Below are 14,800 nucleotides of genomic sequence, written 5' to 3' on the forward strand. Positions count from 1 at the left end.
AGCACTGCTTTGAAATAAAATGTCACAATTCAAGGTATGATTGAGTGACTTATCAGTTACTGAAGTCCTCTTAAAGAGTGGGTCTGATGTATTTCTTTAATTCCTCCAGGAAAAATAGGTGATAGGCAATCAGCAACAGAACATCGGAGGAAGCCGAGATACAGGATTAAGAGCCAGTCTCAGTGCATGGGGAGCCAGCCAACACAACTGGAACAAGCTGGGGTGCAGGAATGGCAGCCTCAGCAATGTACACAAGATGTGCCTCTCCCAGCTAACTTCTAGCCCAAATTTAAGGGAGCATAAAACTGTTCCTCACTGGTCAATGGGGAACTGCAAGTAAATACATCTGCTGTGCTGTACTGGGTTGCATAGGGCATCTTTTGCTATTTAGGATTAAGAAATGGTCAGACTGCTGAAGTGTTTAGCACATGTTTATAGCTTTGCTTTGAAGTCCAGGTTTTAACATTCTTTTCGGTCTTTACCCCATAATTTTCTGCCCTCCATTCAAAAACCGCCTCAGAGAAAAGCAAGTATGGTTATATAGTAGCAATATATTTTGAATTGTCTTCTGCTCTTGGATTCAAACCAACAGTAAAATGCACTCCGGGAGGAGAGCTGAGGAGTGCTTAATTAGAGAAAGAATATATGACTGCTCTCTGAAAATGGGCATGTGATCTAGCCTTGGCACTGTCAGAATAATGCTGTATCAAACAGCCCTCTGCATAGCAAATCTCGGAGGTGAACTCGTTACACTGCCAACAGCAGAAGTTGCCATCTTCTCAGAGAGATCAGGCATGACCAGCAGAAACAGATGCAACTGTAGTTAAATTAAAGCATGCGGTACTACTCAAATAAATAAAATAAAAAGTCTACATAAAACATTACCTTCTTATTCATCTGATCTGCTCCACACATGTACCAAAATCACAGTTGTTGCTTTTAGCGATAAAAATAAAACGGAAGTGCTCTTCAGCCCAGCGGAATGACAGAAACAGAAAATATGGAATCCCGTAATGACATTTTTATAATCCTTTTTCAGAACTGAACTGCACTTTAAACATTTTCTTGTTTTTATTTTTAAAGATCCTTAGGAATAAAGAAAGGCATACATAAAAATATTTTTCCTGGGAAAAACTATGTATAAAGAGAATGCAAGAGTAAGCAATGCCTGTACAGGGACCAGCTATTCTGATATATGTTTAACAGAGAAAAAACACTAAAAGGAGGAAAACATTTTCTTTTCACCTTGGCATCACAGCACAGCACCTGGGCTTTATGGGAAAGCCCTTCAGCATGGGATGACAGGATTCAGGTTGGAAGGGACCTCAGGAGGTCTCTGGTCGAACCTCCTGCTCAATGCAGGGTCAGCCATAAGAGCAGACCAGTTTATTCAAGTCTGGTCTTGAAAACAGGAGAGAGTGTTCCAGATGTAGACTAATAAGTGTCAAATAAAAGGGGGTAATCACGTCCATCAATCTACTATGCTCGTGTTAACACAGCCCAGGACGCTGTTAGCCTTTTTTGTTGCCAGGGTACACAGCTGGCTCACGTTTGCTGTCTACCAAGATCGCCAGGTTCCTTCTAGCAGAACTGCTACCAGCCAGTCAGTGCCCAGACCGTGTTACTGCTAAAGATTATTCCTCCCCAGATGCAGACGTTGCATTTGTCCATGTTGAATTTCATAATGTTCCTGTTGGCCCATTTCTCAGCCTATTTAAGTCCCTCTGAATGGTGGCCCTGCCCTCGAGTGTATCAACTGTCCCCCATCCATTTTGTGCCACCTACAAACTTGATGAGCATGAACTCCAACACCTCCTCCAGATCACTGATAAAGACGCTGAACAGAGCATCCCCTGTGGTAGTCCACTTGTTACTGGTTTCAAGCAGACCACCACCTCTTCATTGTCATCCCTTGAGCTCAACCACCCAACCAGCAGGATATGTACACACAGTGATTCAGTAAGATGCAGTTACTTGGAAGTAACTTCCAAGGCTCCAGTTACTTGGAAGCCCAAGAAGCATGGCAGCATGCAAAAGGGAAGACATTTCAAGGCACCTTAATTAGAAATGAACCAGGCTTAATTTCCGCTAAAAAAGCCCACACAAAGAATCAAACTTACGGACTCCCCAGATCACCTAGAATGAAATGCTAGAAAAATGCCCAAGGGTATCTGAAACTAAGCATAGTGTATATTTAAGACGGAATACTCACATCACTTCTAGTCGAGCCATTCTGGAGTCGTTTCCTCCAAAAGAAATAACCTCACAGGTATAGTCTCCAATGTCACCCGACCATGTCTGACTGATGAGGAGGGTTCCATCTTTCTCTACTGTGATCCTAGAACTGCTGGATGGATTTATTACAACACTGTCCTTCTTCCAAAGATACCTAAGTATTACAATGTTTCAGTTATTAATTACTCATAAGAACGTCAAAACAGGTTTATTTGAACTGTGCTGTAAGGTATCAGCTTCTGTAATCACACGCTAAAAATGACAGGCCCCTACAGTTACTTTCAGGAGCAGTGCCTCTTAAAATTTAAGTTTTAGATCAGTGACCAGAATGAGAAATGTAATTGCATCCAAAATACTATATATTTTATAAACAATACTATACATTTTACCTGGAGAAGGTGAAATACTCATAAACGTCCAAGTTCTTAAGTCCACCCTCACCAGCATTTTAAGCTAGAACATCATACTCTGCAATTAACAGCTGAGGTGGTGGCCCATCTCTGCTAAGGCCGTAATAACATTAGACTGCCATAATCAGAAACATCTTGAAACTGCTGTGGCAAGGTTTACTAGAGCTCATCCATCAAAACACACACATACCGACACGTCACAGAGATGCGTATAGCCCATGGTCCTACAATTAAGTATCTCTACGTGAAATTTTTACGCCTGTATTTCTCTCTCCAAAGTTCTTTCTGCAGTTCACCCTTCCAGCACCCTCCAAGCTGTTCCTTACATTTTCTTTTGTTTGTGTTGCTTTCAGACTACATGAATTTTTGTGGCAAATGTATTTTAAAATTATTATCTTCCTCTAACTGCTCTAGTGCAAATTTTAATAGTTCAGACAAATTCTGTTTTCCTTTACACCGTTAAAGCAGAATATAGACCCTAGTTATTAAGTTGTTTCCAAGAACATGGGCATCTTTTGTGTGGCTTTCATGCACCCCAATGTAAACACTTCTGAAATCCTATTCCTTCTCTTTGGCTTTTACTCTCATTAAGTATCAGCTTCTGACAAGTTGGTTTTATTGATAGTGTATTAACCTTGACAGTAAAATCATGGAAGGCTATATTGAAGTCATGAAGTGGAACATAGCTCATTGTAAATAATACATAAGGCTGAAATGGAAGATGGGATTTATATGATTAATGATACAGTGTACAACCTTATAATGCAGTAATCAGGGGTCTGGTGTTAAAATCTGGGGTCCTGAAACTTTTCACCTAATGCTGTTCACATAAGCTTATAAAATTAAGCTCTGATAAACCACACAAACAAGAACTGACACCACCAACCTGATTGAAATTCTAGGATCATGAGTCGCTTCACATCGCAGAGTGGCTGTGGTTCCTTTGATCACAGTGCTATCCTCAGGAGGGCGAACAATGAAAGTGCGATCTGAAAGGAACACGAGCCATAGTTCAGGTGAAATTACAGCATTTTGACTTGGGTATTCACTCACAGAGCAGGCAACTGAACATTTGTCATTCAAAGCAAGCAGGCCATTCCTCTTCAAGTCTTTGCTGTGAAGGCTCCCCTCTCTCTAATGTCATTGTGTCAAGAAGAGGTGGTACACTGTGGGGTGCAGAGAAGCAAAAGCAGCAGAGGGCACGAGTCCGAGCCAGCGGTGATCTGAGTGGGAGGAGTGCCAAAGCTGTACTAACTCTCGCTTGTCTTGGGGTAAGCATCTATGGCAACTCCCGAAAGTCATAAGGCAGCAAGTATGTTTGTAATGCGTTACGAATGAATCCAAACATACGCTGAGTCAGGAAACAAGTGACACTGTTTAGAGCAGGGAAAACAAAAACAAAGAAAATCTGTGCAAAGAAGAATACACTAGAAAAATATCCAGAGAGAGGAAAACTTAAATGGCACCCTACAATCTACAAGTCAAATCCAGGAAAGAGGTTAAAGGAGGAGGAGCTTCTGGTAGTCTGAATTTTCCATAGAAGAAAGATATGCTGTTTACTCAAATGTTTCAGAACATCTTTATTCAAGCACCTCCTGGAGACCCAGAACACAATAATTGCTGTAACTACAGCAACCAGATCTGGTGTGAAAGATCTCTATTATGCTTAACACACAGTAGCAGCAGCAGATAGCATCAGCTGAAGCAGGTAGACAACTAGGATGAGTATAGAAGATATGTGGATAATGTTAATCAGTCCCAAATCCCTACAGAGATAATCAGCGTCTACTGAGATATCTCATACATGCACAAGAAGGAATCATCAGCAAAATCAAAAGCTAACTCTAATAGCATGGAATTTTTAGCATTATTACTGATGTACTTATGTATGCCTTCTAGCTTTATAATGGTGCTGTTGCTACACAAATATTAGGTTACATTCACTTTTCTTTTCCCTCTCCAATGCAGTACGATGAACAGGAACTATCTTTAATACATATAAGAACTGTGCCTTTGAGAATTAATAGGATCTCCTTTACTTGATCCATACACTTGGATATCATTCAGTTTACAACATCCTGATATGTATACCAACTTTGTATTGTCAATAAGATATAAATATGACGGCCATATGACACAAGTACATTACGTTTACTGCCAGTATTATTTTCAGGTATTCCCAAGTTCAAAAGGAAAAACATTGCTGATTTAACTTGCACAGTTTTGGGATTAACAAATGCCAGATATGTACCACACATCAGCAGCATAATCAGTACTTCGAGTACAGGAGAGGACAGAGGGCCACAACACTTTTGTATTTATCATCATCATCTTCATTGTTTTTTAATTATTTTTAGTCCCAGCTCAGGGAGCATATTTAGCAAAAACCACGTTACACTTCAGTTTAACTCACTTAGGAGTAACACAGGTGAACCCATTGGATCAGACTCTCTTCCACAACAGAAGAAATAAAAAAATAGAGATCAAGGGCAAATGGTGAAGGACAAAATAATCTCATGGGTTGCTCTGTGCCGTGCCAATCTGTAGCATGAGACTAGCTGAAGTCTGCTGTACTTTGGTTTGGCTTCCAACAGTGCCCAGGGCCACAAAGAAATACAAAGGTATGAGGAAAATCATATCCATTGTAACTGTGGCTACAGCCTTAGTAACAGCATGGGCTGGTCTATACTGCCTGCAGACTCCTGGAGGCAGAAACCAACTGCAAATAGCCAAATCTACAAGTTAAAAGGTCTGATTTGCAATGCGAGATTCGCCAAGGCAAAACCCGAGTAAAATTGTAATTGTGATTGAAGCTCTATTTAAATACACTTCCTTTCACAAAATATAGAAGTTTATATGCATAATTTTACAAATAAAAAGGGTATTTGTGATAGGTTTCCTAAAATAGATACATTATTCCTATTAAATCATACAAGTATCTCTATTAACTAGAAAAGCATAATTACTTCTGAAAATTTCCTGAGCACACAACAAAAACTGATTAATACTTGATTAAAGTTAGACTTTAAACAAAGCATTATCCTTACTCCACACTGTCAGCATCACAAAAGCATTCAGAGCTCCTTCAGAGTTGACTGCACAGCAAGTATAATTGCCGGCATCCTGAAGGAAAACGGGTGTTATCTGGAGCCCTCCAGATTCAAGAAGAATGAACCGAGGAATCTGAACTGAGCCACTGGCTAAGATCTGTTTTCCTGAAACACAGAAGGGAAAAACAGCGTGATTAGAGTCACGTAGACTGCACGGATTAAGCGCTGCAATTCTAGTTCTTCCAAAAGACTATTACAGCCTATCCAGGCCACTGGCTCACAACAGCCCCACAACAAACCCACTGCTTGCAGAACCAGAGAAATGAAGAAATATGCACTAAATGGATCTACAGAAACTCAGTAATAGGGATGGACAAGAAAATGTGGATTCCAGCTTTTCCACAACAACTCTAACAACTGGCTACCTTTCTTCCATGAGATGGCAGGTTTTGGAGCCCCTGAAACTTCACAGGTTAGCACTGCAGTCATCCCCTCTGTAACAGTGGTATCCTCTGGAGGCTGTATAAATGCTGGTTTAATATCTAGAATCAAAAAGTTGAAAAACTCAGTGCACCAGCTATCAGAAAGATCCTTTACCTATTATCATGGACTACTTTACATCCACTTTTATAGAGCTGATCATGGAGAAGGACACGACAATAATACATGAAAACCTTTCAGCAGTGACTGTAACCTTTCATTATTCATCTCCTAGGAATTGTCTAATTCAGTTTATTACCTACATGGAAAATAAAAATCTATCAGTGCTTGTACATGTACAAGTAAGATGGCTTACAGAAAAAGAAAGATAAAGCTCAAAATGAGTGTTCAGGGGGAAGTTGAGAAATCTAGATAAACAAAACTATTTTCTTTCATCTTCATAACAGAGTTCTTTAAGATGAAAAGCAACTTGAGAAAGGCATTAACTTTGAAACTTAAATGTCAGCCAAAAGAATTTAGAACCTGAGTCTTATCCAAGACATTTTCCAAGTTTCTTTCTCTCTTATTTTCCCCCAGCTGCATTTTATTACATTTTTTTTCCTGCAGTTTCCTAGATATATATGGAACTGGGGCTGATCTATTGTCTGAGGCCAGTAGGAATTCTGGTCAGTATGTGTAAACTGCTCTTGGGCTAACGATCAGCTTCTTGAAGAGGAGTTAGTGTTACAGAAATGCCTGTTAATAATTGCTTTGAAAAGAGACTAATAGGATTTGTAAATCTTCCATAGAGAAGAGTGTACTTCATTAACAAAAACATTTAATCAGGTTTTTTGGCCCAAAAAAAGACATTTAACTTGAACTTTCTTTCTTTCCCCTACTAAATGTAGTTATAGACAGAAGGCAGATAAAATGATACCATGCACAATCATGAAGCAATAGCTCAAATTCAGAACAGAATTACATTAGAGTAGAACTAAATTATTAAGTATAAAGGAAAGATGAAAGTATTTCACAATTAACCTTTCTTCTTTTTCTTTTCACTAAGGTCTCCTTTTTTGCATGAAATAGGAGAGTTCACCTCAAGCCCCTAATGTCACGGAAAGTTTTTCTACAGGCTTCAGCAGATTGTGTTCAGGCCACAGAGGGCATTTTGGGGTACCTTACAGCTAGGGCAGCTACACGACGAAAATCAAGGTTCTGTGAGTCGAACTAAACGAGCACAGAGTGGTGGAGAAATCTGATGGATTTAGGGTCACCTACAGAAATGACAAGACAAGTCATCGATCTCCTATCACAACTCCTTACTCACTAGTCACATCCAGGTAGGTGTACGTCTGTATCTCCCCGGCTTTATTACTAGCAAAACACTGGAAGATTCCAGCATCCTGAGGACGCAGCGCGTGGATCCGCAGCCCACCACTCAGCAGTACTTTGTAGCGGGGGTTTTCCAGCTTGCTGAGGGGAACAGAGTCTTTATACCAGACCAGGGTGGGAATGGGAACACCTATTAAAAAAAAAAAAAAAAAAAAAAAAAAAAAAAAAAAAAAGGAAGAAGAAGAATTTCACTATTAGTCTTTGCAAAACATGTTTTAGGGAGTCAAAATACCCAGTACTGTTATGGTCATATCCTTGGTTTCTACACCAATTATTTATATTTTTTACAAGCAGCTTTTGATAAATGGAGGCTGCATCTTATATTATCAATGGTGATAATACACTACAGAACATGTGGGAATAAAACCAGCAAAAAGTGAAAGGGGGAATGTTGAGAAAACATGTTATCAAATTACTTTCTTAACCCAATCATATTTCATGCTACTACAAAATAAGATTTACAGCAATTTCTTGTTGAAAGCCAGAATCACGCTACTTAAAGAGCAGCAGTGTGGCAATGCAGCAAGTCTATAAGACTGCTCATCCCAAATAAGATTCTTCTGTGCTACTGTAGCTAAGATGTCAAAATAAAGAGGAAATGGCAAATTACACATAAAAAATTAAGTGCTCACATGGCTGTATTCGAGTCCTAATTTGGCAGCTTAGTTTGAGCTGATGTACAAACAACATGTTGCCAGCAACAGGATAGCTTTAAATGATTATTATTTTTATTCATTCTCAAGCTTCACCTGTTATTTGAAAAATGCAGGCCTTAGGAGAAACAAAAATCCTACCCTAGATATAACTTACAGTCCCATTTATTCCTGTTTTCTTTCATGTGCATGTTCTACAAACCCTGACACAGTTATTTCACACATATTTTTGCTGCAGTCATATCCCAGTCAGCTGGGATGAAGTGGCTGTAAATTTAGTATATACAAATAGCATAGGATTCTCTTTTCTTTGAGAGATGTCAGGGGCCTAGAACAGTCACACACAGATGTTCCCATCCCACTCTTCATATAAAACAATGTTTTATCTTTACATCCCTAACTGATCAAATGCTGAGGACCCTATACAGGGATTGAAGTGAAGCAGACATTTTATTCTGTGACTGGATAATCACAGGATCACAAGGGTATCAAAGTTTATTTAAGTTATCTCAGCCCCAAACATGGCATTTTCATAATTGGTAGCTATTTTCAAACACATATCACTTAAAACATCAGAGCTTCACATTCCCTTGTAATAAGGTAAGGAACTATGGACTTAAATTCATGGGTGAGTGAGATTTGCCCAAATAGAGAAAAGCAGGGTATCACAGAAGCATTAAGGATGGGATGTCACTGATGAATTGAGCATCTGCAGACAATGAATTTCACTGCAATGCTGGCAATGATTTAAGGTTCTCAGAGCGAAAGCGCTACGGGAAGATCCATATTATCATCATTATAATTTTAAAAATCTCCAAGTTAAATACTGTTGTATTATACTTCCATTCACATCTTCTCTCAACATACTTACTCTCTTTATACAGACAAAAGCTGTATTAACTCCGGGAAAGAATGTACAAACAATGTATGGAACGATTGAAAACAACATTCAATTGCTGCTGTTACTTTTATAAACATGTATCATTTACTACAATCACCTCTGATGCTTTTGTTCTGCTGCTAAAATAAAATGTACTCATAATCTAGAAGGTAATCATCTCAGGAAGAAATCCACTACGTCTGATAGAGAATAGACGTAGCGTGGTATCTTGCAATAGGCATAATTTAAATTTCATACAACAGCCCGTATACAGAATTAGCGTAAATTTCAATGTTCAGAATTCTCGGTGAGAGTGTTATTCATCTCTTGAAAATCCTCCTGGGCAAATACAAATTATCACTGAGTAATGAAGAAACAGATGATGCAAAATGGAATAGTTCTCCTGATGCTGAGAAGCCTGGAAATGATTTCAAGTTTAAATAATAGCAACTCCATTTTCCCACACATTAGACTTGATAGGCACCCAGGAAATAATGAAATCCTGCATTCAGTACACTCAAACCTTCAACATTGGTGTCATTCCATAAATCCCATTCTACTAACAGTATTAGCAAACCTCCTAATCCTATAATCACTGTGAGATACACCTTCCTATCACCAACTCAGCTGACAAACTGAATATTACCATCTCTATTTTTCTACATTTTGGTTACGGATATCTTCCTCTACTCAAAGTTATGAGTCTGAATAATAGGATCTTATCTAAGCACTCTGATGCCTGTCAGCAGCATTCATTTGGGCTTTAGTGATCTTCCCAGAGAGATTTGTCTTTCACGTTGTACACATTTTCTCTTATCATTTTGCTACCTTTTTGGCTATAAAAATAGTTAAAACCAGCTTCCTTTCTTCTCCCCCTCTCCTACCCCACAGCCTTTCCTCTCCCCACACCCCCAAAGGAATTTTGCTTCTTTTCCTCTCTAAACACTTCTGGTGAAAAAACTATGAACAGAAGAAAACACTTTAAAGACCTTTTAGACCACACCTTTCCAAGCAGTATCAGTCCTACCTTACAGTTTGAGAGATTACCGAGTGGCCTAAAAGACTAGTAATAATAAATAAAACAAGCTTATTTCTCAGCATGTATGCAGCACTACTCATTTTTTACAGACAAATTAATCTAGTGTTATGGAGGAGAAGGGAAGGCAGGAAACCGAGACTCTGGTTCTGGATTTGCCACTTTCTCTGTAACATTGGACAAATAATTTATGCAATCGGAGGCTCAGTTTCCCCATCTGTGAAACAGATGCTTGACTCTTTGCCACATTTAACTTACTTAAGAACCTGGATAAAAGACTTGAAATATTCACTGTGTCATTTTTGTTATTTATTTTTTATAGCCTCCTCTAGATCCCAGTGGGCTACTGGGGAATCCCAAAAGCATCTTTCCATCTACTTGTCTAAACAGGTAGAACTAAAGTCCAATTAACTGCGGTCCCTAGACACCACCACTGCTGCCTGCAACTCTAAACTTTCTATAAGCAAATAAGAAAAAGCATTTAAAGGAAACCCACTGAAAATGCAGGCAGCATCAGCAACTGCTGAAAGATATACAGCAGAGCACGGTTACTGTGCAGTCTGATACACTGAAACTCCATTACAGGGAAGTATAAAGCTAGTCTGTGCAAGTTGCAATTTTATTTACAGTTAATCTCTGCTTATACTGTGAAATTAATCTGTCTCTCACGCATTCAAAGTGCACCAAGACTTGGCAAATGGGCTTTGTGCACAGAACTTGATGGGGCTGGGGGAAACACAATCTGTCTTCCTGTTTGTAGCAAAGGTACAGGGCAGCTTTGCAGTTCCCCTAGTGCTTTATTCTAGCTCCTAGCTCAGTGCAGGGAGACAGCAACCTTCATTTACCCTCTTTTTAAATGCTGGCAAATGCCAGATTTGTGTAATAATGGATCAAAACTCCTCTATGTTTAATACTAGTACCAGCCCCTTATAAGTCCGCGTTACAGATACTCAGCAAAATAATCCACGTGAAGACAGGTTTCCATGCCCCTGCACCACATTCATCGGCAAATCAGCGCTAGAAGAGCTCAGCAGAAATAATTTTGTCTAGTAAGGGCTCCCATATCTCCAGTAAGACCTCATCTACTGAGAATAGTTATGAGTGCCCTATTAATCCCCTTGGGAGCTAAACTGCTCAAAGGAAGAGTTAGGGTAGAAGGAAGAGTTAGAAGTCAACCTCTTCTCTCCCTGATTCCTCCAGGTTTTGGCGGGGGGGGGGGGGGGCGGTGTTGTAGTACATGAAAAACATTTGAGACAGCAGATAGGTTTTTTCAGTGACAGTGAGACAGTCCAGAGGTTCATCAAATAGTTGCGTAGTATTGAAAAATTTCTCAAAAAAATCTCAGAATGTTTTTTTAACTCAATTTCCCTAATGATACAACATCTAGTTTTAATTCTGCTACTTGAAAAATCTTCTCCCATAAAAAAAAAGCCGATATGTTTGTCATAACACATGCTGAAATATAAAGTTGGTGGCACATGACCAGAATAAATGTCTATCTATACACATTTCCTTCCTTTGAAATTGTCTCTTCTTGGATGCTCAGGCACGAAATGAAAGAGCAGCACAAGGACAGAATGCTATTTCCACCTTCTCGGCTCCAGTAATCTGTGCTTTAGCTATTTCCTGAGCCAGAGGTTGCATACACACAGCTGTGTTTAATAGTCCTTACTGGATTTTTCTTCCATAAATTTTGTTTGTTTTTCTAAATAATTTTTTTTTCTGATCTTAACTACTGCCTGGACCAATGCCTCCCCAAGGTTATGTTCTTGAAAAAGTACTATCTTTCCTTTATCGCACATCTCCTACCTGAAAAGTTAGCTGGGTGCCTCCACTACTTCTTGCACTAAGCAATACAGAATCATCTTCTCCTACTCACCTAACCACATGGCACCCGCCCCTCAGTCATCTCTTTCAGAAAGTGTTCCAGTCAATGTGATTTTTCATTATTCAAAACCCATGGTAGACCTCTGATTATACCATTCTTACTTTTGTGTATCTTTTTTAGTTTTTCTACATCCCTCTCTCCAATAGAGTGATTAGTATTGGGTGAATTATTTGAGATGGGGGTGCCCCATGGATTCATACAATGGCATTCTCTTATTTTTTTCTCTATTCATTTCTTCCCAGTACCTAACATTTTGAATCATGCCTTGGCACTGAACTGATGTTTTCAGAAGACATACCTTTTCTGCATAGTAATAAGAAATTTCATCTCTGACAATAATTTCATCTGCCAGTTTATTGTCCAGTCAGTTCAAACCATCAGAACCTCCTGCAACTCTTTTGCGGTCAGTTTTAATGTTGACTATCTTGAATAATTTTATATAATCAGCAAATATTACCATCTTACTATTCACCCTCTTTTCCAGGGCATTTATGAGTATGTTGAACAGCACAGGTTCCAGCAGAGATTCCTGGGGAACTCCGCTGACAGCAGGTTCTGCTGTATTTTGTTTAAAGAGCTATTAATTAACAAGACCTCGTCTCTTATAACCTGATAGCTTCATTTCTATAAGAGCCTTTTGGTAAGAGACCTCACCAAAGGCTTCTGAAATTCCAAATCAATCAGAGCACCCTTACACACACGCTTGCTTATCTCACTATTTGCAAAGCTTCCTTCTAGAAAAGCAGTGTTGACTCTTTCCTACATAAAGCATTAAAAAATGCTTAAATCATAGTGGAAATAATATAATCACACAATAAAGAATACCTTTATTGGCTCTGATCTGGAGAAAGAACCCATCCAAACAAGCTGTTAGTTAGGTTTGGGTGGTTTTTTAATCAAGGTTGTGTACTTTTTACCTAAGGATCTCATGACATTTTTATGTACCTTGCTTGTTAAACTCAGCATCAGGGAAAGTGAGACAACAAAAAGTTCAGTCGCTTGCCAAAGTCATGTAGCAATTCAGTGACATAAACAAACCTGCTCTAGGCACAAGACTACAATGCTTGTAGACTACTCTTACTAGAGTGCTACAATAGGTGGTGCTTCTATATTTCTGGAACTAAATCTTAAAAATCATTTTGGTTTAGGCAGAATCCTAGACATTTGAAACCGTTTATGTTATTAAAACATCTGCCAATTAAAAACTGCTTGTAATAGTCCTCCTGCAGAATTCTTAACTACACTTAAATGTCAGAGTTACTGACATGTCTATTCAGTATAAAAGTTCCATAATTTTTACAAAAAAGGACATTTGAATTGTTGAAACTACTGACTGCTTGCACTGCAAATGTTGGGTTCCATAACCATATTTTCACCTCAGCCAATTTTCTGGCTCAAGACACTAATGTCTGTTGTATAGCAACAACTATGAAACAAAGACAAGCTACCAGAGGGAACGGAGCTGGAGCTGCCCTGCCCAACAGACAAACGTGAACGTGCCGGCATTACTCATGTCTAAACTAAACTACAAGGACTGCCCAATTTTCCAAGGGCAAAGGCCATCCCTCTCCCTGGTACCTGGGATCTGTGATAATTGGCAATAATGCAGAGGCCTCAAAACATTAAAAGTTTATATAAGATGCTTTCTTCAGCACTGGAGAGACATATATCATTCATCCAAGTTTGAAGAGGTCTGCACACTCACCCATTGCCTGGCACAGGATGTCCACGTCTTTCTCCACTTCAGCCAAAATCACGCTCTCGGGTTCAGCCGTAAAATATGGTGGTTCTTTAGAACAGGGAAAGCAAACAAAAGTAAACAAACAAAGCCACAGCAAAATGAAAAAGAGCTGTTGATTTAAAGATATTCATCATATAACCTCTCCACATGGATTGTATTTAATATAGTGTGTTACAAACAGACTACTTTGTCTAAGTTTGTCTATTTGGAGGTGCTTTTCCTGGCAGTAAAAGCATCATAAAAAAAAGCCAACAATTTTTGCTATGCTGAGTATGAATTCCAGAGAGTCAAGTCAATGTAAGGTAAGATTTAGGGGTTTGCACTGCAAATTAATACTCAGAGCAGGGGCTACTTTTCATTTTATAGGTCTGAATCATAGAACATTTTAATTCTTCGTTCAGAAAGTCCCTCCCGAGAGGTTTATAAAGGTTTATATTTACAACATAGCATTTTATAGGATAGTCTGCTTCAGTATCTAAACTAAATTCCACCTCGTGAAGGCATGAAGCATGTCAAATAAAGTGCCATAGCATGTCAGAGAGCCAACATCAGAGGACAAGTGCGGCATAATTAAAAAAAAAAATTCTTCTCAACTGTTTTATTTCTTGAAAGCAAACAAATTTAATGCTTTAATTGAAGTTATAGTAATAATCATAAAAACCCACACTTTATCATTAGGACTAAAGAAAAGATATTAGACATTTAATTAAACAAAGACAAGATTCCAGAAATTGTAGAGTATGCTGTCATGTAACTCTTTCTTCTATGCAGCATAAAATTGAAGAGCATCATGTCAAAGTCCCACAGGCATTAAGGTTGCAGTAATTATCATGGTAACTAAAAACTGTCATAGTCTGTTCAATGCAATTATCATCTGAGTACTGGTTTTAGAAGTATTTTATTTGATTACAACTAGAGTTCTGTTGTAGCATAGACAAACTCACTGGAAAGTTTTAGAAGATACAGAAAAGACAATATAATTAGCTTGTGAGAACAAGTTACTTGTATTTGCATTTTAAGGAAATCAAGTACATTTGAAAAAATGCAGTAAGCTACAACAAGATCATCTGAGCTGACCTTCTCTCAAATCTC

The 14,800-nt window shown here is 38.7% G+C and overlaps 1 protein-coding gene across 7 annotated transcripts in view; it reads right to left on the bottom strand.

Moving 5' to 3' along the window:
• Positions 1-14,800, bottom strand: part of SDK1 (sidekick cell adhesion molecule 1) — a 417,371-nt gene that overhangs the window by 136,495 nt on the left and 266,076 nt on the right. For all 7 annotated transcript variants that reach the window (XM_030001765.2, XM_030001768.2, XM_030001764.2 and 4 more), the window contains 6 exons: positions 13,673-13,756; positions 7,446-7,640; positions 6,121-6,237; positions 5,693-5,860; positions 3,532-3,634; positions 2,213-2,389 (listed from right to left, as the gene is read on the bottom strand). In XM_030001765.2, the coding sequence (XP_029857625.1) occupies positions 2,213-2,389; positions 3,532-3,634; positions 5,693-5,860; positions 6,121-6,237; positions 7,446-7,640; positions 13,673-13,756 (844 nt within the window). The remainder of the gene's footprint in view (positions 1-2,212; positions 2,390-3,531; positions 3,635-5,692; positions 5,861-6,120; positions 6,238-7,445; positions 7,641-13,672; positions 13,757-14,800) is intronic.

This window comes from Aquila chrysaetos, chromosome 25, assembly GCF_900496995.4.
Source record: "Aquila chrysaetos chrysaetos chromosome 25, bAquChr1.4, whole genome shotgun sequence".
In the NCBI taxonomy this organism is placed as follows: domain Eukaryota; kingdom Metazoa; phylum Chordata; class Aves; order Accipitriformes; family Accipitridae; genus Aquila; species Aquila chrysaetos.